General features: G+C 39.8%; 1 protein-coding gene across 2 annotated transcripts; it reads left to right on the top strand.

Annotated features, from left to right (window-relative positions):
• Positions 1-6,750: 6,750 nt before the first annotated feature.
• On the top strand, positions 6,751-22,109 carry LOC100862758 (TRAF3). Of its 2 annotated transcripts, XM_038015184.2 has the most exons (10): positions 6,751-7,398; positions 11,012-11,125; positions 11,686-11,831; positions 12,909-13,122; positions 13,982-14,123; positions 15,441-15,610; positions 18,482-18,677; positions 19,456-19,571; positions 20,768-20,923; positions 21,383-22,109. In XM_038015184.2, exons 1-10 carry the CDS (start codon positions 7,285-7,287, stop codon positions 21,605-21,607), a joined length of 1,593 nt encoding a protein of 530 aa, XP_037871112.1. In that variant the 5' UTR covers positions 6,751-7,284; the 3' UTR covers positions 21,608-22,109. The 2 variants fall into 2 exon arrangements, with proteins under 2 accessions (XP_037871112.1, NP_001243916.1); NM_001256987.1 differs by lacking the exon at positions 13,982-14,123 and having other exon boundaries at positions 7,285-7,398; positions 12,909-13,150; positions 21,383-21,607.
• Positions 22,110-22,512: the final 403 nt, after the last annotated feature.

Here is a 22,512-nt window from a genome sequence, read left to right as displayed (position 1 = left end):
TTACATTTATTACTAGCTGACCCGGCAGACTTCGTAGTGCCTCAATCGATAAACAAAAGACCTAAGCTTTTGTATAAAATAAACTTAAAACAAACAAAAGGAATCCGTCCGACGGGGGACACATCAAAGGATAAACAGCTTTTTGTTATTTTTATTTAATTCTGAGCACTTTCATATGTACCTTTTAAACATTCTCTGGACCTCCACAAATAATTCAAGACCAAAATTAACCAAATCGGTCCAGCCGTACTCGAGTTTTAGCGAGACTAACGAACAGAAATTCATTTTTATATATATAGATTTGTAAATACAGATATGATTATTTTTAAGTAAAGCCTCGCTCGCAAGCCCTCTTATCTAGTGTTTTTTATTGCTTAGATGGGTGAATAAGCGCATGGCCGTGGTGTGAAGTGGTTACTGGAACCCTAAACATCTACAACGTATATATCGCCATCCACCTCGAAACATAAGTTCTAAGTCTCCGTTTTTACAGTATAACGGCTGCCACACTCTTCAAACCGAAACGCATTACTGCTTCACGGCAGAAATAGACAGGGTGGTGGTACCTACCCGGGCGGACTCACAAGAGATCCTATCACCAGTAATTACGCAAATTATTATTTTGCGGATTTGATTTTTACTACACGATGATATTCCTTGCATACCTTACAAAGGTCTTGGTTATACAGTCCGTTTGTAAGAAGACTGAAATAAGTAAATAAAACAAATAAATAAATTCCTTCACCGTGGTAGACAATCGTGGACATTTGTTAAGTACGTATTTCATTAGAAAAATTGGTACCCGCCTGCGGGACTCGAACACCGTTGCATCGCTATATACGAATGCACCGGACGTCTTATTCTTTAGGCCACGACGACTCAGAACTTAAGTGACTTAGTGTGAAATTTTCAACAGAGTCTGGTTTGGGAGACCTGTTGCATGTTTTAGATTTGCAATGCTATTTACGTTTATATAAATATGTAGAAAAAAAAACAATCAACTTAAGTACCATTTTCTATGCTATTTTCCAACCAAGTTTCAATTCTTTAACTCTTTTGACCAGCATATGTGTTTGTTTTTATTTTTATATGTCAATAGCTATACAAAAAGAGGTTATGACATAAAATGAATCCAAATCTGAAGATGTCACTGGCCATTGTCGAATTTAGACAATCGGGCGAAAACTATGATTTTACATCTTTGCTCTAATAGCCTTCGTAATATAAATATATCCTTGTGTGAACATTGTGTCCTAATGTGAACATTCCATAATTAGATGCTAAGCTGTTAATGCCCGCAAATAGAAGGTCACGTCCTAAACAGTTTGCGGCAACAACTGATAGGTTGATAGCACCTGATAGATGCTTCTAGATTAAAAAACCGCAAAAAACTTCGTTTTTAAGTATGTGATATTCGCTTTTTTATTTCTTTTTGAATGATAGCGTTCTTTTAAATATGCGAAGTGCGTTCATTTTTCGGTTCCGAACATAAAATCATAATTGTTTTTTTTTCCTACCTATTCTACTGACCTCGGTGGGTCATACTAGTTTCCCCGGCAAGTAGGTGAACTCACGGGGAAATTAACCCATAGACACAGCCCACTGAGTTTCTCGCCGCATCTTCTCACTGGGTCGCGTTTCCGATCCGATGGTTCTGTGAAGCACTGTTAACGGCCGTCTGGTGTAGTGGTAAGTGACATGGTCACTACACAAGGGGGTCGCGGGTTCGAATCCCGCCAAGGGGAGATATTTGTATGATAAATATAAATGTCTTTTCCAGGGTTATGGATGTATATTAAATATATGTATGTGTATAATAAAAAATCTTACATTTATTTCCGTTATCTGGTACCTGTAACACAAGTTCTTTACGAACTTATCACGGGACCAGTTAACGTGGCGTGATTGTTAGTAAATATATAAATGTAAAAATGTAACTAAATGTAACTGCCCTTGCTAGGGCCAGTGTTAGCAACACACCCGGCTTGAGCCCCGTGAGCTCATCTACACGTCAAGGAGAAGCTGATATAGCTCTCAAGGCTATCGGCATAGGTATGAAAAAAGGGGGTCTAGCCAGAGGACCATAATTGTAATTTTGTCGTTAGCACGTTCGTTTTTTTATTACATTTATTCTGTGAGATTATTCTGCGGTAGATTCTAACAAAAAGGTTATAAATCAAATACCTTTTTCATCGTTTTTTTTACTGCACGGGGTTTTGTTATTTTTATCATTTTGGATTTCGTCGTATTGCTGAGTTGTTGATGAAGGTTCTAAGGCTGTAGACTTTTGGTATGTAAATAAAAAAACCGCACATGTCATATCCATCGTCGCCTTTATTAAGTTTTATTGATTTTTGAAGATGTTTCTGTGAATCTGATCACAAAGCTTGTCTGCAATTCCTCAGTGCTATTTATGTTTGACATCAGATTTTATCGGTTCTCATTTCTCATTTTAAGATTTTTTATAATGTTTTATTTTCGATAAAATTTTAATTTATATAGTTATTAGCTGTTACCCGGGGCTTCGCTCGCGTGGTCAAGGAAAAGTATCAGCGTAGTCTTCCGTGGCATGAAAGGTAGCCTACATCACTGTCCTGACCTAAAAATTTCACATAAACTGTAATAAAATATCACTAAAACTAAAATTAAATACGTACTTTTATTTCTGCCAATGCCGGTCCCAAGCCCGCATGAGAGAAGAGGAGGGTTGAGTTAGAGTTCGATCTTTCCACCGTAAAACAGTCAACGCCGCATGTCTGGCGGCGGCTAATTAGCCGGACCCAAGGCTTCAGCGGCCTTGAAGAGCTACATCTCTTCCAAAAGCACTGCACGCGGGAACCCACCATGTGTATTTTCCTAAGAAACCCTCATGAGGCCACGACCCTCAGGATTGAGGATTATTGACGCCAAGAGGAGGAGGAATTAATGTTCACGAGTGATTTCCATGGTGAACGAATAGTAATCAAACAATGGTGTAAATCAAACCGGCAAAAATTACAATTTATGTGATTACTGGTGCGTCTTAAACCAATAGAAGGCGGACGTTCTCGATTCGATATTTTTGTGTTTCCCTATTATTTTTTTCTGTTGTATTTTTAAAGAATCCAATTAAGTTTTAAGTTTCTTTTTTTGTGTCGTCATTTCTTGTTAACGGCTGTACAAAGTTGGCAGTTATGACTTGTCTGTAAATCTAAATTTTCTGTTAAGTGTAAGTATATTGTTGTGAGTAGTATAATTACGTTGAGTGCTGTAGTCAGCGAATCCTCCGTTTGCCTCATCGGCCGCTAATAAAAATATGACCTTGTTACATATTGCATGTTGTACTATAAATTATTTATAAATGAACTAGCTGACCCGGCAGACTTCGTAGTGCCTCAATCGATAAATGAAAGACCTAAACTTTTGCATAAAATAAACTTAAAACAAACAAAAGGAATCCGTCCGACGGAGGACACATCAAAGGGAAAACAAAATTGTTATTTTTATTTAATTCCGAGCATTTTCATATTTATCTACCTTTTAAACCTTCTCTGGGCTTCCACAAATAATTCAAGGCCAAAATTAGCCAAATCGGTCCAGCCGTTCTCGAGTTTTAGCGAGACTAACGAACAGCAATTAATTTTTATATATACAGATTATCGGGCCCCAATCTGGGCCTTGTATTTCGGGAGACAGTGAATATTTTTATACATTTAAATAATAGGTCGCACAATGTTTTTCCCCGATTTATTAAGCAAATTATTATTATTTTTATTCGTTACATTTGACTATTTAATTATATAACTTGCCATTTTGTAGGTACTAACATAATTCCATTGGTGTAGATATTTCGGGACGGACGGAGGTTTTTGCTTCAAAAATGTGACAAGCAGTTTTGAAGGCTCCTTCGGTTACCTGAGAACTTCCTAAAGAGTTCTAAAGAAACTAAAACAGGCTGTATGGTGCATCCACACTTTCCAATAAAGCTCTCTTAATAATTATGGAGCGGCCAATTTGTGTGATCTGGTGATGGCATGATGAAAAACCTGATTATTTCTGTTGAATAAAAGATTTTCTCCATTTCTTACTCCGGCCTTATCAGCTGCAGGCAGCACATCTTCGAATCGATGGTTCTACCCAAGGGCGGATCCAGGGGGGGTCATGGGGGTCATGACCCCCTCCTGAGCTGGTTCCAGGTGGACCACATATTGAACATAATGATTTTAGGACCACGGTTATGGAATATAAATAAGCTGCCTCATTCCGGGCGTGATAGTGCTTCTCTGGATGTCTTCAAGAGAAGATGACAATACGTACCTACGTGTATATGTACAAGTTATTATGTGTTAAGTTTTTCAAGTGTACATTAAAGAATAAATATTTTTAAGTACAGTACTTACGTACATGAATAAAATACCTACTTTTCACTTGTATCTATTGTTATCAAAATTAAATTATAAGTTCTTGACTTGACCATGACTATGTGACCCCCTCCTGGCACCAAAGCTGGATCCGCCCTTGGTTCTACCTGATGGTGAAATCACCTAGCACCTAGCGCCTAGCATCATTTCATCGCAAATTAATCCGGGTTTCGTTATAATCAGTAGAGCTTGAATACCTTTTGTTTTTACTTGTGTTTCCTAGTATGATTCTTTTAAACAAAACGCTTCGATTATAACGTATCTTCTCCCTGCTTTATAACTCTCTATTCTCTTGCCCAATTTCTATTTTAAATCGATTAATAAAGCTTTAAGCTTAAACTTTTCCAGTCAGCACAGGTAGAAACTGTTGCAGCAAAAAAGTTATTTGCTGTTTGATATTGATATTACATCTCTGTCTACTCTATAAACAGTACGCATGTCGTCGTAAAGATGAGAAATTTAACTTACGAAAGTTGCAACAAAAAAGCACGATTGTCTAGCGCAAGTTTATGTAATACGTCAACCGGCGTCACATTAGTGAACTTCACAGTGTAATAAATTTGCAGTTACTAAACTTAACCTGCTTAAAATCATAGATTTGCGTATGGGAAAACTGATCAAATTTATTTGTATTTAGATTTTTTTTGTCTCTTAACACCTGTCATTTTTGTGTCTACTGTGACATTTGCAAAATGAATGCTTAAGGCGTCGGAGCCATTTTTTTAATAAAAAAAACCTCATCTTGCTTTTTTTTTATTGCTTTGATGGGTGAACGAGCTCACAGCCCACCTGATGTTAAGTGGTTACTGGAACCCATAGACATCTACAATGTAAATGCGCCACCCACCTTGAGATATAAGTTCTAAGTTCTCAGGTATAGTTACAACGGCTGCCCCACCCTTCAAACCGAAACGCATTACTGCTTCACGGCAAACATAAGCAGGGTGGTGGTACCTACCCGCGCGGACTTTCAAGAGGTCCTACCACCAGTGGTTACGCAAAATTTTATTTTGCGGGTTCGATTTTTATTACACAACGTTATAAATTAATTATTTGACGTCTTTGTCATCCTGTTAGATTTGTCGTCTGTGCCCATTTACGGTAATACTCTCTACATACCGGTTCTTCTCAGCGGGTCGCGATTCCGTTCCGGTAATAGATGCTTTCCAGAAGATGCCCTTGGGCCGTTAGGTCTCTTTCGGAGGCGCTCGGGCAGCTGTTAGCAAATCCCACCCCTCCTGGCTGATTAATTGCTCGCCCACCAGTCCTGGTGAAACTGAAAAGGCCTCCGGGCCACCAGAAATTCTTCCTTCATAACTTAAGTCCCAAGGTGGGTGGCGCGTTTACGTTGTAGATGTCTATGGGCTCCAGTAACTGCGTAACGCCAGGTGGGCTGTGAGCTCGTCCATCCGTCTAAGCAATAAAAAAAAAGTGTGCATATAACCTAAATATTATTATATTTTTGATCTATGTCAACTTTGTGACACTGTGTGCGACAATTACTAAGCCGGTCAAGAGCAAGCTGTCAAAGAAATGTTCGAGTTGCATAACCGATATTTAATATTAGCTGTGTTCAAATCGCTAATGTATGCAAATATATCAGATGACCTTTAAATTTTAAATAGTCGAAATATATTGTTGGAATATTATTATTGCAACTGACATAGAGATTCAGATGAGCTAAAATGCCCATCACTCTGTTTTAGTAATCGGGTTAGATTGAAAGACGAGCACGCCGTTCTACTGATGTTAAGTGGTCACAAGTGCTCGTATAAATCGTTTCGTCACACACTTTGGAAACGAGAGTCTGTCAAGCAAAATCCCATTTTTTTATTTTTTTTTATTTCCCTTGTAGGCAGACGAGCATACGGCCCACCTGATGGTGAGTGGTTACCGTCGCTCATGGACTTCAGCAACGCCAGGGGCAGAGCCAAGCCGCTGCCTACCGCTTAATACTCTCCACAAGCCTCGTTTGAAGAAGGATATGTCATAGCGCTCGGGAAACACCGTGGAGGGGAGCTCATTCCATAGCCGGATGGTACGTGGCAAAAAAGACCTCTGGAAACGCACTATGGATGACCGCAGTGGCTCCACGTAGTATGGATGAACTCTACTCCGGTGTCGGGCGGCGCGATGGTGAAAACGAGATGCCGGTATCATCTCGAACAATTCCTCAGAGCACTCGGCGCAAGATATTCTAAATTATGTCTTCACTGGCTAATCCCGCAAAAAATTAGGTTCACCTTGACCCATTTGAAGCGAAAATACTAGATTCACAATTGATACGGAGTATTTACGTATCTGTTATCACGAAAACGCCCAGTATCAGCTTACGGTATAGATAACAACCGTGAATCATTTTGTAACAAAGGATATAACGGTGTTGACATGTTTCTGTGAAAATATCTTTAAATAGTTTAATAAATTCGTTATTGTTTCGCTATTGATGGTCTTATTGAGGACAACGTTAAATCTTCGGTTACGGATAACGCGCGTCTTATTTTAAGTGTGATAGTTAATCGAAATATGGAGGAATTGAGAATATATTGAGAATATCTCTTGAGAATATACACGCCTTTATGGTATTAAAAAATCAATGATCGGTGCCCACTTAAAACACTGCAGACCGTGAGTTCGTTCAGATACTGCAACAAAGAGTATACTGTCAATTAAATTCTCATCTAAATTAGTGAAACCATTGCGTCGTATCCTTTATTTATTGAATCCAAGCTCTCAAGTTCACCCGATGTTAAGTGCATTTAGTGAAAAGCCTGGTGAAGGATAATTCTACTAAAAAAATTACGATTTTTTTTTATTAAAAAACCCGTACACAGTTGTTTTATGATGAGTGTTTGAATACATTATTCAGGAGAACTATGCGAAAATGAGTTTAAATAGGATTATCGCAAATGGAGTCGGCGCGTCGGGAAATAAGAAGAATCCTAACGAAAGTCCCTGCTACTTCTGTAATGAACTCTTCGAAATGGGTCAGCTGCAGGTAAATATAATTAACTATTGTTATAAACCGTAATGTAATATATTTAATTAAGTTATCAAAGCAATTTAATAAAGTTTATAAATTTAATAAATTGAATAAATTTAATTTATTTATTTACTGACCCGGCAGACTTCGTAGTGCCTCAATCGATAAATAAAATACCTAAACTTTTGTATAAAATAAACTTAAAACTTTTGTTTAAAAGCAATCCGTCCGACGGGGGACACATCAAAGGAAAAACCAAATTGTTATTTTTATTTAATTCCGATCATTTTCATATTTATCTACCTTTTAAACCTTCTCTGGACTTCCACAAATAATTCAAGACCAAAATCAGCCACATCAGTTCAGCCGTTCTCGAGTATTAGCGAGACTAACGAACAGCAATTCATTTTTATATATAGAGGTTAACTAGCTCTATTAGCCTATTCTCCTATTCCTATGGGATGGTATGGACATGTGATGAGACAAAATAAAAATGAGGTTAGTAAGAGAGTGTTAACTATGAATGTGGAAGGATATAGAGGAAGAGGTAGACCTAAGAAGAAATGGATGGATTGCCTGAAAGACGATATGGGTAAGAGGGGAGTGAGCGAAGAAATGGTATATGATAGAAGAGTATGGAAGGAGAAAACATGTTGCGCCGACCACAGGTAACTGAGAGAAGGGCAGGATGATGAATGATGATTAGCCTATTCTCATATTGGATGCAGATATTGCAGCCGAAAACGTAGTACGTATTGCGTATTAAAAACGAAAATAAATATCGTCTTTTTCCGTAAGACTAGTTTTTATTTATGCCAACAACTCGCTAAAACTGATGAAAATACTATAGTAATTTTCTATTTCGGTTATGTTAATGTTATGTGATATCTAGATATACCAGTACTGGCATTTAACCCTCAGACACAGCCCACTGAGTTTCTCGCCGGATCTTATCAGTGGGTCGCGTTTCCGATCCGGTGGTAGATTCTGCGAAGCACGGCTCTTGCTAGGGTTCGTGTTAGCAACGTCGTCAGGCTTGAGCCCCGTGAGCTTACCTACTAGTTAAGGTTACGCTGAAATAGCCTTTCGAGGCTCTCAGCTTAGGTAGGAAAAAAAAACTGCCACCTGTCTCGTTTTCAGGATCGAGCTCACACTCAGCTTATCAAGACAATAAGTAAAATGCGTGGAATGAATTCATTATAAGTCAATATCAGTTGTTGTTGTCGATAGCGCTCCGTTGTATCGATTGATAACAGAACGTTGCGAAATGTTATCTTTCATCGAAGGACGGATTGCGCGTGTGCTCGATGATGGGTAGGGCCGTTCGCTTAGCTATGATCATGGGCTCCTATACTTAACAACGCGTTAAGTATAAGTATGGGTTTAGAGGTCAAGTTCCCAACTTAGCACGTGTAAATAAAAATATTAGCATAGTTTTGTAACGTAATGTTTATTTATTTATTGGTTAGATGGGTGGACGAGCTGACGGGCGATCTGGTGTTAAGTGATTACCGGAGCCCAGAGGCATCTACAACGTAAATGCGCCACCCATCTTGAGACATGAGTTCTAAGGTCTCAGTTCAGTACAATGTTTTAAAGTCTAAAAAAAAAACTGTCAGGATCACTTGTATCAGCAATACCGACACCGTAAAAGGCGTCGATGGTGACATTTAGAGTTGTGGTCTTCTCCGGGAAACGTATTGTGTGGGTTCAGAGTACGTATTGAGCAGGAAACAATTTACTCTGATAACTATACTTTAGTAGCGGACCCGACAGACGTTGTCCTGTGAATTCATACGAAAAATACACTCTCAAGTCGATCCAGCCGTTTAGTTGCAGTATAGATAAATATTATAGATACCGACTGCAGCGCCATCTGTCGGGCTAATTTGTGAATCTTAACCATCCACGGCGCTACCCAAACGCATACAAAAACAATTCATTCAAATCGGACCAGCCGCTTAGGAGGAGTTCAGTGACATAATATGTCAATATGTACAGTAGAATTATACATAGGTATTGTTACGCGCGTAAATTAAAACTGTATTCAACACATAAAACACTACACAAACACTTTAAAATTCTCAGTTCGCTTTTTCCTCTTCGCTTCAGGTGATCCGTTCGCAGTTTCGCTTCGAGTAGTTCCAATTACTAACTGACTGCGTGCCATCTCTACAACGCTTTTATAGCCGATATCATATCCCTAGAATTATCGAGAATATTCCACACATTTCGAGTATTGTGTTTTTCCGATATCTGACAATAGATGGCGTTGTACTCCGCGAGCGTTCTAGGTGTTACTAGATCCTTCGATATTCGTTCCGCTATTCGGCGATAGATGGCGTTACTCTTACCGGCGTAACAATATAAAGATTTGGCGATTAAAGTATAAAACGAGTTCTAAATAGTTCTGGGCTAGCGTTTCGTGCGATAACTCATTGAGAAGTCTCCTCGATCGATCGAATTAAGAATCTCTTACATTCAGCTCGGACGTACACCAGCCGGGCTCTACCGAAGCGATAAAGTCACCGAAGGTTGCGCCTAGTTAACAATTCAGCGTCTATAGACATCTCTGATACATATAAAAAGCCTTGACAGTAATCTTTGTAAAGAGCTAAGGTAGATTAATTGCATCAGCAGGGTAGCATTTTTGTCAATCAAGCTTAAGTGTTTTATTTTTTGAGATCAGTGGGATTAGATGGGCTTAAATATGCTTAATTGAGGCGTTGGTCTGATCAGCGACTCGATCCAGTACACCTCGCCAAGTGACGCGCGGCTCCTGACCTCGGCTCTAAGTCCGTCTCTGTTGGTACCTCACCAGAGCGACCAGGAGACAGCTTGCTGATCTGATTGTAGTCCTTTGCTGACATCGATTCCATTAGTCAAACTTTAAATATTTATTTTGCGCCAATTCAATGATTTATTAATAAAAAAGAATATTAATGTGAGTCGTATGATTTATTATGCACAAAAAAAAGTATTAAGTGGGCAGGTAATAAATAAGGAAACTAATCAATTAAATTAATTAAATTTCGGCAAAAAACTCCGGCTTAGCTTAATTTTTGAAATGATCCACAATTGTATTGAGAGAAAGAAAAGCGGTTTGACGTGCAAGGTAGTACACCCGCCTATTTCTGCCGTGAATCAGTCTTGTGTTTCGGATTGATGGGTGGGGCAGCCGTTGTAACCATACTGAGACCTTAGAACTTATATCTCAAAATGAGTGGCGGATTTACTATGGTCTATGGTTAATGGGCTCCAGTAACCACATAACACTAGGTGGGCTGTGAGCTCGTCCACCCATCTTAGGAATAAAAAAAAAACATTTCAACTACACAACATATGTCTGTCTACATTAGGGTGCGCTGATTATTCTATTCTATCAGTCCACAGACATCCACTGCTGGACATATGACTTTTTTTTTTGTTTTTTTTTTTTATAAAAATCAAACCCGCAAAGTTCTAATTTGCGTAATTACTGGTGGTAGGACCAACCTTCGCCATAAAGATCGGTCCTGGGCTGCATGCATCCAGCGGATCCCCGCGTCATCGCAATAGGTCGTCCAATAGGAGCTCCATCCTGTGACGAAGCGCTAACAACAGAACTAATTTATTAGTATTTTTCCAGAATCATTTGAAACAATGCGGCAGTATCCTGGAACAGTGTCCTCTGCGCTGTGGCGCGTGGATACAGAGGAAACACAAGGACACGCATGTCAGGGAATGCCCGCAAATGGAGAAGGTACATAACGCTTTTTTTATTTATTGCTTAGGTGGGTGGACGAGCTCACAGCACACCTAGTGTTAAGTGGCTACTGGAGCCCATAGACATCTACGACGTAAATGCGCCACCCATCTTGAGATATAAGTTCTAAGGTCTCAGAATAGTTACAATGGCTGCCCCGCCCTTCAAACCGAAATACATTACTGATTCACGGCAGAAATAGGCGGGTGGTGGTACCTGCCCATGCTGACTCACAAGAGGTCCTACCATCAGTTATTACGCAAATTATAATTTTGCGTGTTCAATGTATCGAATAAAAAACTGAATAAGCAACGTATTCATTTCTGAAAGTAAACGTTTTAATTTCCAAACATCGGACATGTGATAAAAGAATCGATCAACTTCTCGACACGATACCTATAACCATGTCATCGATTTCACGATATTTAGTGTAATTCACATTAATGTCTATGGGCTACAACAACCAGATCGAATGGACAGTCTACTCTTTAAGGCATTGATGCAATTAAAAAGAAAAATCATTGTTTTGGGTTTAAATTTTGTCTTTTTGCCGCTAGGCTCGCAACTCTACATCTCCGAGTCACGCCAGCATGCCAGCCCCTGCCCCACCTGTACCACCAGCCTCCGTCCACACCTGGTCTCCGAGATCTGTACCTCTGGAAGACTGCGTCTCGTACCTTGAGAAAGAAGTCGCTAACATCAAGTCAGTATCATGATAATTATAATTAGCATTTGAATAGTATAGATTTGTAAGAAGCATTGAGATCTCGCTCAGGCAATCCTGTGTTCTAATTTAGGACTACAATAAATTATTCGAAACGATATTTCGACCTCATGTCTCAAGGAGAGTTGCGGTGATAGCGACTTAACCTAACCTAATCTATCCTAAGAAGGAGGAAGTCTGGAGATCAGTAATACAGGTCTTTGAAGCTAGTACCTACTTCAGCTCTTTCAAAGGCTAACAAAATAAATTATTGTACTATTTGTATTTCTACTATACCTTCCAGCAAGAAATAAATAAATAATAATTATTATTAATGTCTCGTAGCTTTCACAGGTTGTATAGGCTTCGGTAATACCTAGTGTATAGCCAGACCACCGTTGAACCACATGTCCAAATATGGTTTAAGTTGCCATTGCTCTGAGATCACACCGCGCAGTGTTCTCTTCTGTATTTAGATCGAATTCTCCACAGGTTCGATTTGAGGCTTACCATGTTATAAAATTTGCTTAATTACTGGTAGGGGGTATATTGAGAAATCGACCACATTTACCAACGTGGATGATGGTATTGAAGAAGAAAGGGCTGCAGTGGGTACTTAACTGCAGCTCGTAAGATTGTTCACAAATCAATGCGTTAAAATCTTGAACGAGAGACGATAAGACGCACTACCAATTGTCCTGCATGCTGATGTGCTAGTCTTCTTCTTCTCCATCACACCCTCATTGCTGAGAATCGTGACTCCGTTTCAGCTTGTCGACTGCCAGTCTCCATCGGTTCCGGTCAGTTGCCTGGTGTAGTGCAGCGCTAAGTGGTCCGCTGGTTTGCTCGGAGATCTGGGCGGACCAACGTTTGGGGCCCCGGCCTCTAGGACGCTTTCCTTCTACTTTTCCAGTGACCATCAGACGTTCCAAGTTGTCTACACCTCTGCGGGTAACGTGGCCAAAGTAGCGCATTGTGCGTTGCAGACAGGTGTTAGGCAGGCGTTGAGCGTTCTCCATGATGTGCTAGTGTCGAGAGTATAAAAAATACAATTTTTTTTGGTAAACTCTCCTTCAGGCTAGTGATAACAGAAGAAAGTAGTCACCGCGACATCCAGTCTACAGAGATGGAGACGATTCGCTCTAAGTTAGTGCTGGTCGAGGAACGGACTCAGCATTTCCTGTCGACCCTGGTGTCTCTGAGAGCAGCCGTGGATGATGAGGCTAGTCGTTCCGCTAACTGGGCTGCACAGTTCAAACATGACTTAGCCAACGTCCAGATAGCTTTACAGGTAATAATGATTGAATGTTGCGCTAAGGGTAGTTGGTTTTTTTTGTTGCTTATATGGTTGGATGAGCTCACAGCCCACCTGGTGTTCAGTGGTTACAGGAGCCCATAGACATCTACAACGTAAATGCGACACCCACCTTGAGACATAAGTTCTTAGGTCTCAAGTATTATTACAACGGCTGCCCCACCCTTCTAACTGAAACGCATTACTGCTTCACGGCAGAAATAGGTAGGGTGGTGGTACCTACACGTGCGGACTCACAAGAGGTCCTACCACCAATACTAAAGGTTCGTTTCCCACATCAAGCAAACCTTCGTGCGATGAATTAGGTAGGTAGTTATGTCATATACTTATCAAAACAAAAAATGTTAATAAATTTGATTTAAAAATAGTGTAACAAAAAATGATTTTATTGTAAAAAAGCGTGGGGTGCTTTTCAGGATATTATCAAAATAACCCTTCTACTCAAATCTGTTCATAAATCATTTAGAACTACTGATACCATGCACCCCACGCTTTTTTAACAATAAAATCATTTTTTCTTACACTATTTTAAATTCTAATTTATTAAAATTTATTTTCTATTTTTTAGTAGGATTTTCTATAAAAGCGTATTTTGTTAGTTTTTTTAAACTATTATTTATTTTTAATTTTTTTAGTTGAATTTCAATTTTTTCAATATTTTTTTAATATTTAATTGTCATCGGTCGTTAATAAGTATACCAAATTTCGAGTTAATCCGACGTTTTGAAGGGGGACAAAATCATGTTCAAAGATTCCGTTACAAACATACATACGACATGAAGCTAATAAAAGCGTATTGAAAATGAGAAGCTTAATTTTTTATTAAATTTCACAGGAGCTTCAAAGTCAACAGTTATCAACTGCGATGCGCTTGGAGAGCGCAGTCAGCAGTCTGGTCCACGAGCAGAACGAGAGGGAACTCCTCGAGCAGGCCCTCACGCAGCACGACAGCAGGATACGGGCCGTTTATAAGCTTGGTACGCTCTAAGCACATCATCATCATCATCATCCTGTCCTTCTCCCAGTTACCTGTGGTCGGTGCAACATGTTTTCTCCTTCCACATTCTTCTATCATATACCATTTCTTCGCTCACTCCCCTCTTACCGATATCGTTTTTCACGCAATCCATCCATTTCTTCTTAGGTCTACCTCTTCCTCTATATCCTTCCACATTCATAGTTAGCACTCTCTTACCAGCCACATCACATTTCGTCTCATCACATGTCCATACCATCCCAAACGCGCACTTCTCAGCTTCTCTGTCACAGGTGCCACTTTCAGACTTCCTCTAACATATTTGGAGTGATTTCGACACATGAACCTAGGTACTTGTATGAGAAGTTAGATTGGAGAAGCACTCAGTACAGGTATGGCTCACGAGCTGCTGTTAAGCCATTGTTGACGCCCAAATATAAAACAGCTGCTTTTCGGGGAGCGTTTAAATACGCAGCTACGCATTGCTGGAACGATCTCCCACCACCTATTCGTCACATTGTAACAAAGCATGGCTTTATTAATCGTTTAAAATCATTTCTATTGGATTCACAAAAACTAATTTAATTTATAGTATTTATAGGAACTAGTTTATCCTTGCTTGTGAAAACTTCCTTTTATTAAAGTTATTTTTTATTTATTTTTAATGTACAAGTGTAAATGTTGTGCTGCTTGCCAGTATTAGTAATAGTATTATCGTGCTTTATTTTATTTTATTTGTTGTTTCGTTGTGGGCTGCCTACGGGGTGTTGTTACTGTGTGCTTATTATGTTATATATGTATGTATTCGGGTTCACAATTTAATTTGATTTTTGTTTTGTTTTTTTTCTTAAATTTTTATAATTTACTAGATTTACTAATTTATACCATTTTCTAAGTATGTACACACGTAATTAGCCTTCATTCCCGCTAAGAACCAAGGGGAAACGGGGGTGACTGAAAATCAGCGCTGTTCGATTTATCAACCTCGAACAGCAATAGCTGAGCCACCTCCTTTTGCCTTTTTCTCTTTTTATTTTCTTTTCTTTATTTGTATTTCATTTTATTTTCTATGATGTGAAAGGCAATAAATGATTTTTATTATTATTATTATTATTATTATATTCATTCCGTATTCTATCCATTCTCGTTACTCCACACATCCATCGCAACATTCGCATCTCTGCTGCACGCAATCGCCTTTCATCCGCCACTTTAGTACGCTTTAAGCACGTCCTTACAAATCCATCAGATCCAATAACCTTTGCATTAGACAAAAATTAGACACATTGCAAAAATCCGTTTGTTTGTAAACTTGCAGAGGATGTCATTGAATACTTGAAGCAAACAGTGGAAGAGGAGAGGGAACGCAACGCTGAAAATCGTGCGGCATTAGAGACGGAACTGCTGGAGGCGCGCAGGTCTTCGGAACAGCTGGCCCAGCTGTCCGCTTTGAGAAGCCAGCTGCAAAACAGTGGCCCGGATAGACCGGTGAATTAAGTGACTTTAACTAGGTTTTTAGGAGTGGATAAGTAATTGAACAGTAACTAACTGTAACAAACAATTTTTTTATTCCATCGGTCGAGTTATTCTACATAATTGTAATTGCAATATAACTAGTCAGGTCATAAGTATTGTCACACAGTAAAAACTTTTCTTTTAGAATGCTGGCCACAAAAAGGTTTATTCAATTCGAATTTCGAATTGTTCATGAAAATAAAAATGTATACTTTTAGAATTTTACTCATTTTTAAATATGGAGTGGACGCTTAAAGAAGACCGTGTTGCAGTTATTGCGTTGCATCGTTGCGGTTACGCGCCAATTCAAATTTTTAACATACTGAAAAATTTTAATATAACCAAAAGATTCGTTTATCGTACCATCAAACGATACAATGAAGACTCTAGTGTAGATGACAGGTCAAGAAGTGGTCGCCATCGGTTTGTTAGGACTCCAGCAGTGATAAAAGCTGTGAAGGCGCGAATTCAAAGAAATCCCAAACGTAAGCAGAAACTGTTGGCCCTTCAGATGGGGTTAAGCAGAACCACGGTGAAAAGGGTGTTAAATGAAGACTTAGGGCTTCGGGCATATCGAAGAAAAACAGGACATCGTTTGAATGCTCGTCTAATGGACCTGAGGCTGAAGAGATGCCGCGCTTTGTTGAAGCGGTACGCGGGAAAAAAATATCGGGAAATTCTTTTTCGGATGAAAAATTTTTTACCGTAGAAGAGAGCTACAACAAACAAAATGATAAGGTGTACGCACACAGTAGTGAAGAAGCGAGCAACCGTATTCTGCGTGTCCAACGAGGTCATTTTCCATCCTCGCTCATGGTATGGTTGGGAGTTTCTTATTGGGGCTTAACAGAGGTACATTTTTGTGAGAAAGGTGTAAAAACGAATGCAGTTGTGTATCAAAATACAGTCCTGACGAACCTTGTGGAGCCTGTTTCTCATACCATGTTCAATAAGCACACATATTCAGAATATTACCAGAAAGAGCTTTAAAACATTGGGATTTATATTTCGCAATTGCAAAGATTTCAAAAAACCAAACACTAAGATCACAATTTATAATGCTCTCGTACGCAGTACCTTGGAATATTGCTGCATTGTGTGGAATCCTTACTATGAAATATACAAGAAACGATTGGAAAGTGTCCAGAAACGGTTTCTATGGTACTTATCTTACAACTACAATCTGGGTAGGAAGTTACCCAGCTATGAAGATAGACTTTGCCACTTTAATTTAGACTCTCTTCTAAACCGGAGAAAACTAATGGGGGGTATATTTCTGTATAAACTAATTCATGGAATAACCGACACACCTAATCTATTAGCCCAGATAAAAATATCAGCCCCTAAGTACCTACCAAGAACGAAGAAATATAAACCGTTTATAAGAAAGCCCGCTCGTTCGAATTTAGGTGCTTACTCTCCCTTAAACAGAATCATTTGGGACTATAATAATGTCCACGGTAGCGCGGTCTCCGTCAATGTTCCTTCGGAGTTGTCCGATTGCGCTGAACTTATTTTAAGTGAAATAGATGTTTTTTCAAATTGTCTCACTACTTACAGGAAAAATCTGTCGCGGATCATCTCCCAATTAAATTAATCTTAAGCAATGAATGAAATGTATCCAATTCTTAGCTGTATATTTTATTTTTATTTTTGATGTTAATGTAATGTCGATTGCACCTATAATTGAGGTGACATCTGCCATGAACTTTTGTCAATTTGTCAATGTTTTGTATTGATGATCACTTTGTTGGTGCAACTTATTAAATAAATAAATAAATAAATAAATAAATAAATAACGGGCACTGGGTATTCCAACAAGATTCGGCGCCAGCTCATAGAGCGAAGAGCACACAAGACTGGCTGGCGGCGCGTGAAATCGACTTCATCCGGCACGAAGACTGGCCCTCCTCCAGTCCAGATTTGAATCCGTTAGATTACAAGATATGGCAACACTTGGAGGAAAAGGCGTGCTCAAAACCTCATCCCAATTTGGAGTCACTCAAGACATCCTTGATTAAGGCAGCCGCCGATATTGACATGGACCTCGTTCGTGCTGCGATAGACGACTGGCCGCGCAGATTGAAGGCCTGTATTTAAAATCACGGAGGTCATTTTGAACAAACTTTAGTGTCATAAGAATCTATGTTTTGTTAAGTTCATTTTGGTATATGAATGGTTACATAATGAATAAACTTGTTTCAATTATTTTACATTAAACATGTGACAGAATTTATGACCTGACTAGGTATAGTTATATAACATTAGTGGTTATTTTGATTATATTTTTTTTATTGCTTAGACGGGTGGACGAGCTCACAGCCCACCTGATGTTAAGTGGTTACTGGAGCCCATAGACATCTACAACGTAAATGCGCCAACCACCTTGAGATATAAGTTCTAAGGTCTCAGTATAGTTACAACGGCTACCCCACCTTCAAACCGAAACGCATTACTGCTTCACGACAGAAATAGGCAGGGTGGTGGTACCTACACGTGCGGACAAGAGGTCCACCAGCCACCAGACCACCAGTAATTATGCAAATTATAATTTTTTCGGGTTTGATTTTTATTACACGATGTTATTCCTTCACTGTGGAAGTCAATCGTCAACATTTGAGTACGTATTTCATTAGAAAAATTGGTACCCGCCTGCGGGATACGAGCACCGTTCCATCGCTAGATACGAATGCACCGGACGTCTTATCCTTTAGGCCACGACGACTTCAAAAGAAGCAATAATAAATAGACCACAAAATTCATGAAAATATTTTCAGCTCGATTCTGGATTCTTATAACACAGCTCTAATTAAAAAACTCATTTGTAGTTTTATAATTGCTCAGAGTATAGATCGGCTGGCAGTGTTAGAAGTGGCCACAGCCGATGCCAGGGCAGAGGCGGCGGAGCATGCAGCGAAGATGGACATCGTTTCCAGAGACCTCCGAGCGCTGACTAAATCCTACCACAAGCTGAGAACGGAACTAGCAGACTTCCAAGCAAAAATCAGTTTTAACCATCACGAGATGGGCAGTGATGACGGTTCGTACTGATTTAACACGTGGATTGCATAAACAATACGACTCACTGTTGAAACTGTTCCTCTTAGGGCCTTAATATATTGTTACGCGCAGGGGTTCGGGAATAAAATTCCACCAAAGTACAACTAAAAACTGTATTCAACACTTAGAACACTTAAAACACTCAACAAACACTTTAAAACTCTCAATTCGCTTGTTTCGCTTCGCTTCAGGTGATCCGTTCGCTGTTTCGCTTCGAGTAGTTCCGATTACTGACTGACTGCGTGCCATCCCTGAAACGCTTTTATAGTCGATACCGCATCCCTAGAACTATCGAGAATATCTCACACATCTCTAGTATTGTTTCCGCTAACTAACAATAGATGGCGTTGTACTTTTCGAGCGTTCTAGGTGCTACTAGATCCTTCGATATTCTTTCGACTATTCGGCGATAGATGGCGTTATTCTTACCGGCGTAACAATATTCTTCTAAGCTCAACTCTGCCAGTGTCATGTACTTAATCTCGTCGAAGAGTTCGACGTGCGAACTAGCCCATAGACACAACCCACTGAGTTTCTCGCCGGATCTACTCTGTAGTTCGCAATTCCGATCTGGTGGTAGATTCTGCGAAGTACTGCTCTTGCTAGGGTCAATCCGCGAGTAATTGAAATAGCACCTTAGGCTGCCGACGATTTGGTAAAAAAAACGAAAGATCATCTTTCTCGAATACAGCTTGGCGGATTATATATGATTTTTTCTAATGTATTACATATTCTAATCACGAATTTATTTCGTACAGGGCATTTCATTTGGAGAATCGAGAACTATACAGCGCGAATGAAAGACGCCAGAGAAAACGACACAGTTCTGAGTAGTCCTATATTCCGGACTCACAAATATGGATACACGCTTAAGGTAGGAGGAGAGGCACTCATTGCAGGGGAGTCGTTTAGTGGGTGGGCCCTAAAATTCCTTGGGCCCGCGGTCTGCTCCCAATACCTTGCAGATCGTCAAGTCCCACATACCCCGCGCGACCCCTAGGCGCGGGGATCTCGTAGGAGGTTCGGCCCATGGCCCGGAAAAAAAAGAAAAAAAAAGGAGGAGAGGCACTCATAAGTTAAGCTAGAGGTCAGGAGACTTTAGTCCAGATAAGACCGAAGGATATTTCAGCTCATACCTGCGCTATTGCGTGAACGAGTTAATGATACAGCACCGGTTAACTAGTTTTTGGAGTTCATAGACATCACGAAGTGAAAGCCGTCATCCTATTTGAGGTAGAAGTTTTAATTATTGTATTATGACTAATTATTTTACTTTTACTTTACTTTTTTTTTGACGTGACAACGTCTTATAGTTTCATGGAGCCGGCTGCACGCACGAAAAAACATGACTCATGCGGCGTTAACTCGCTCTGAGGCGTATTTTCTCATGACGTTGTCACGTTCAACTATCAGTAAACAGACTTTACAGACAACCGATTTTTCTTTTTTTTTTACTAACAATCACGCCACGTTAACTGTTCCCGTGCTAAGTTCGTAAAGAACTTGTGTTACAGATATATTATATATAATATACATCCATAACCCTGGAAAAGACATTTTATATTTATCATACAAAAATCTTCCCTTGGTGGGATTCGAACCCGCGATCCCCTTGTGTTGTGACCATGTCACTTACCACTATACCAGACGGCCGTTATATGTTTGATCTTTCAAACGGGAATACCGCGACGAAGTTAGGCATTGTGATGGTACCCAAAATGGTATCTTCACTATCATCTAGCTATAGCAACATCATCTTACTAATATTCTTACCTAATTACCGTTGTTCTTGGTTCTAAGTACCGGTCCCAAGGTATGTTACAAGTCCACAGGGGTACCATGTTTCTATGTTAATTAATTTCCATATTAATTTCTACTGAAAATAATTCACCAATGATTTCTCAGTTTAAAAAACGGCCTTTGTGACAACATCCTTACGACTTCACAGATGTTCAATAAAAAGGAAAACTTAAAGGCCAAAAAAAAAACCTTGAAATAATTAAATTTGTAAACATATTGCATTCTTCCGGGAGCCGGCGTCTCACGAAGACTTACCCCTTTGTTTTTCAGGCGGAATTGAACCTTAATGGCATAGGGAAATGGAAGGGCCGCCACATCACCTGCACGGTGAGGCTGGTCGGAGGGCCGTACGATCCTCTGCTGGAGTGGCCCTGTGACCTCAACATCAACATCGTACTTAAAGACCAGCCTGCTAACAGAAAGCAGGTAGTTACTTGTTTTGAAATTATAGTTAATAGCGTTTATTAATGATAGGCCATTAGGAGAAAATACTTCTCATCATTGATAGACAGGATTACTAGAAGTATTCTGAGTTCACACGGATGGATACCCTATCCTATTTCTGCAGCAAAGCAGTCATGTTCTTTTACCTCGAGTATTGGTGGCATTTACGTTGAGGGGTCTAAGAACTTCTACTGGTGGTAGGACCTCTTGGGAGTCCGCGCGGGTAGGTACCACCACCCTGCCTATTTCTGCCGTGAAGCAGAAATGCGTTTCGGTTTGAAGGGTGGGGCAGCCGTTGTAACTATACTTGAGACCTTAGAACTTATATCTCAATATAGCTCCTCCACCCATCTAAGCAATAAAAAAAAACCTCCCCTCAACACAAGCTGGGTCGTGAGCTACGCCGTGGCGCAGTAAAAATAAACATACCCTCCCTTCCAGGCTATGGACATTGTCAAGTCCTTACAATTGCGTCGGAAGTCGTCATCGCAACGTCACGACTACGACCACGCAGACGAGGAGGCGAAGACCAAGTCGAACGAGGCGCTGGACAAATCGGTTCTTCAAATGAAGAGGCAGTACATATTCATACCACACGCCAGCTTAGACAAGTTCGATTACATCAAAAACGATGTTATGTTCCTTGAGTTTTTAGCCAATCAGTAATTTGTTTTAAAAGGTATATGTATAGTGCGTTTTACGGGCAACTGTCTCTCTTCTAAATGTAATAATAATTCTCTTATTTTATTATAATAGTAGCGACTCGCCCTCGCTTCGCTTTGGAGACATTAAATTTTATGTTGATAGCTGAATCCCGTGATGTCACCCGCGGTTATTGTAGTACCGCGGGTGACGCCGCAGGCCGAAGCTAGTCTAAAAAGAGTAGCTTAAGTTACGCCTTATATCATCAGCTACCTATCAGTGAAAGTCTCAGTCAAAATCGATCCAGCCGTTCCAGAGATTAGCAGGAACAAACAGACAGACAGACAAAAATTGTAAAAAATGTTATTTTGGTGTATAAAGCGTATACATATTCATATGCATGTAGTAAAAAGCGGTTATTTCAAAATTACAAACAGACACTCCAATTTTATTTATATGTATAGATGATATGTCATTATTTACGGAAAACATTTGATTACACAATGAAAACTACTTTCACGATTTAGTCTTGCGTTTTTTATTGTAATGTTATTAAGATCTTCGAAGTTTCCTACACCATAGATTCCGTCATCACAGACGATTTATATTTATATTATAACCGGATATTCCGGTTACAAGTGTGAGCCTGTATTTCTTTGTTAAGGCTTTATGAGCCAACGGACCACACGCTGTCGACTAATTATATCCACAAACACAGCCCACTGAGTTTCTCGCCGGATCTTTACTGATGGAATTTTACTGGCGGTAGGATCTCTTGAGTCCGCACGGGTAGGTACCACCACCCCGCCTATTTATGCCGTGAAGCAGTGGTGCGTTTCAGTGTGAAGGGTGGGGCAGCCGTTGTACTATACTGAGACCTAAGAACTCATCTCGAGGTGGGTGGCGGCAATTTACGTTGTAGATGTCTA

The sequence above is a fragment of the Bombyx mori genome, chromosome 14 (assembly GCF_030269925.1).
Source record: "Bombyx mori chromosome 14, ASM3026992v2".
Lineage (NCBI taxonomy): Eukaryota > Metazoa > Arthropoda > Insecta > Lepidoptera > Bombycidae > Bombyx > Bombyx mori.
The sequence above is the reverse complement of the archived record's forward strand: the minus strand, read 5'-3'. Positions and strand labels throughout refer to the sequence as shown.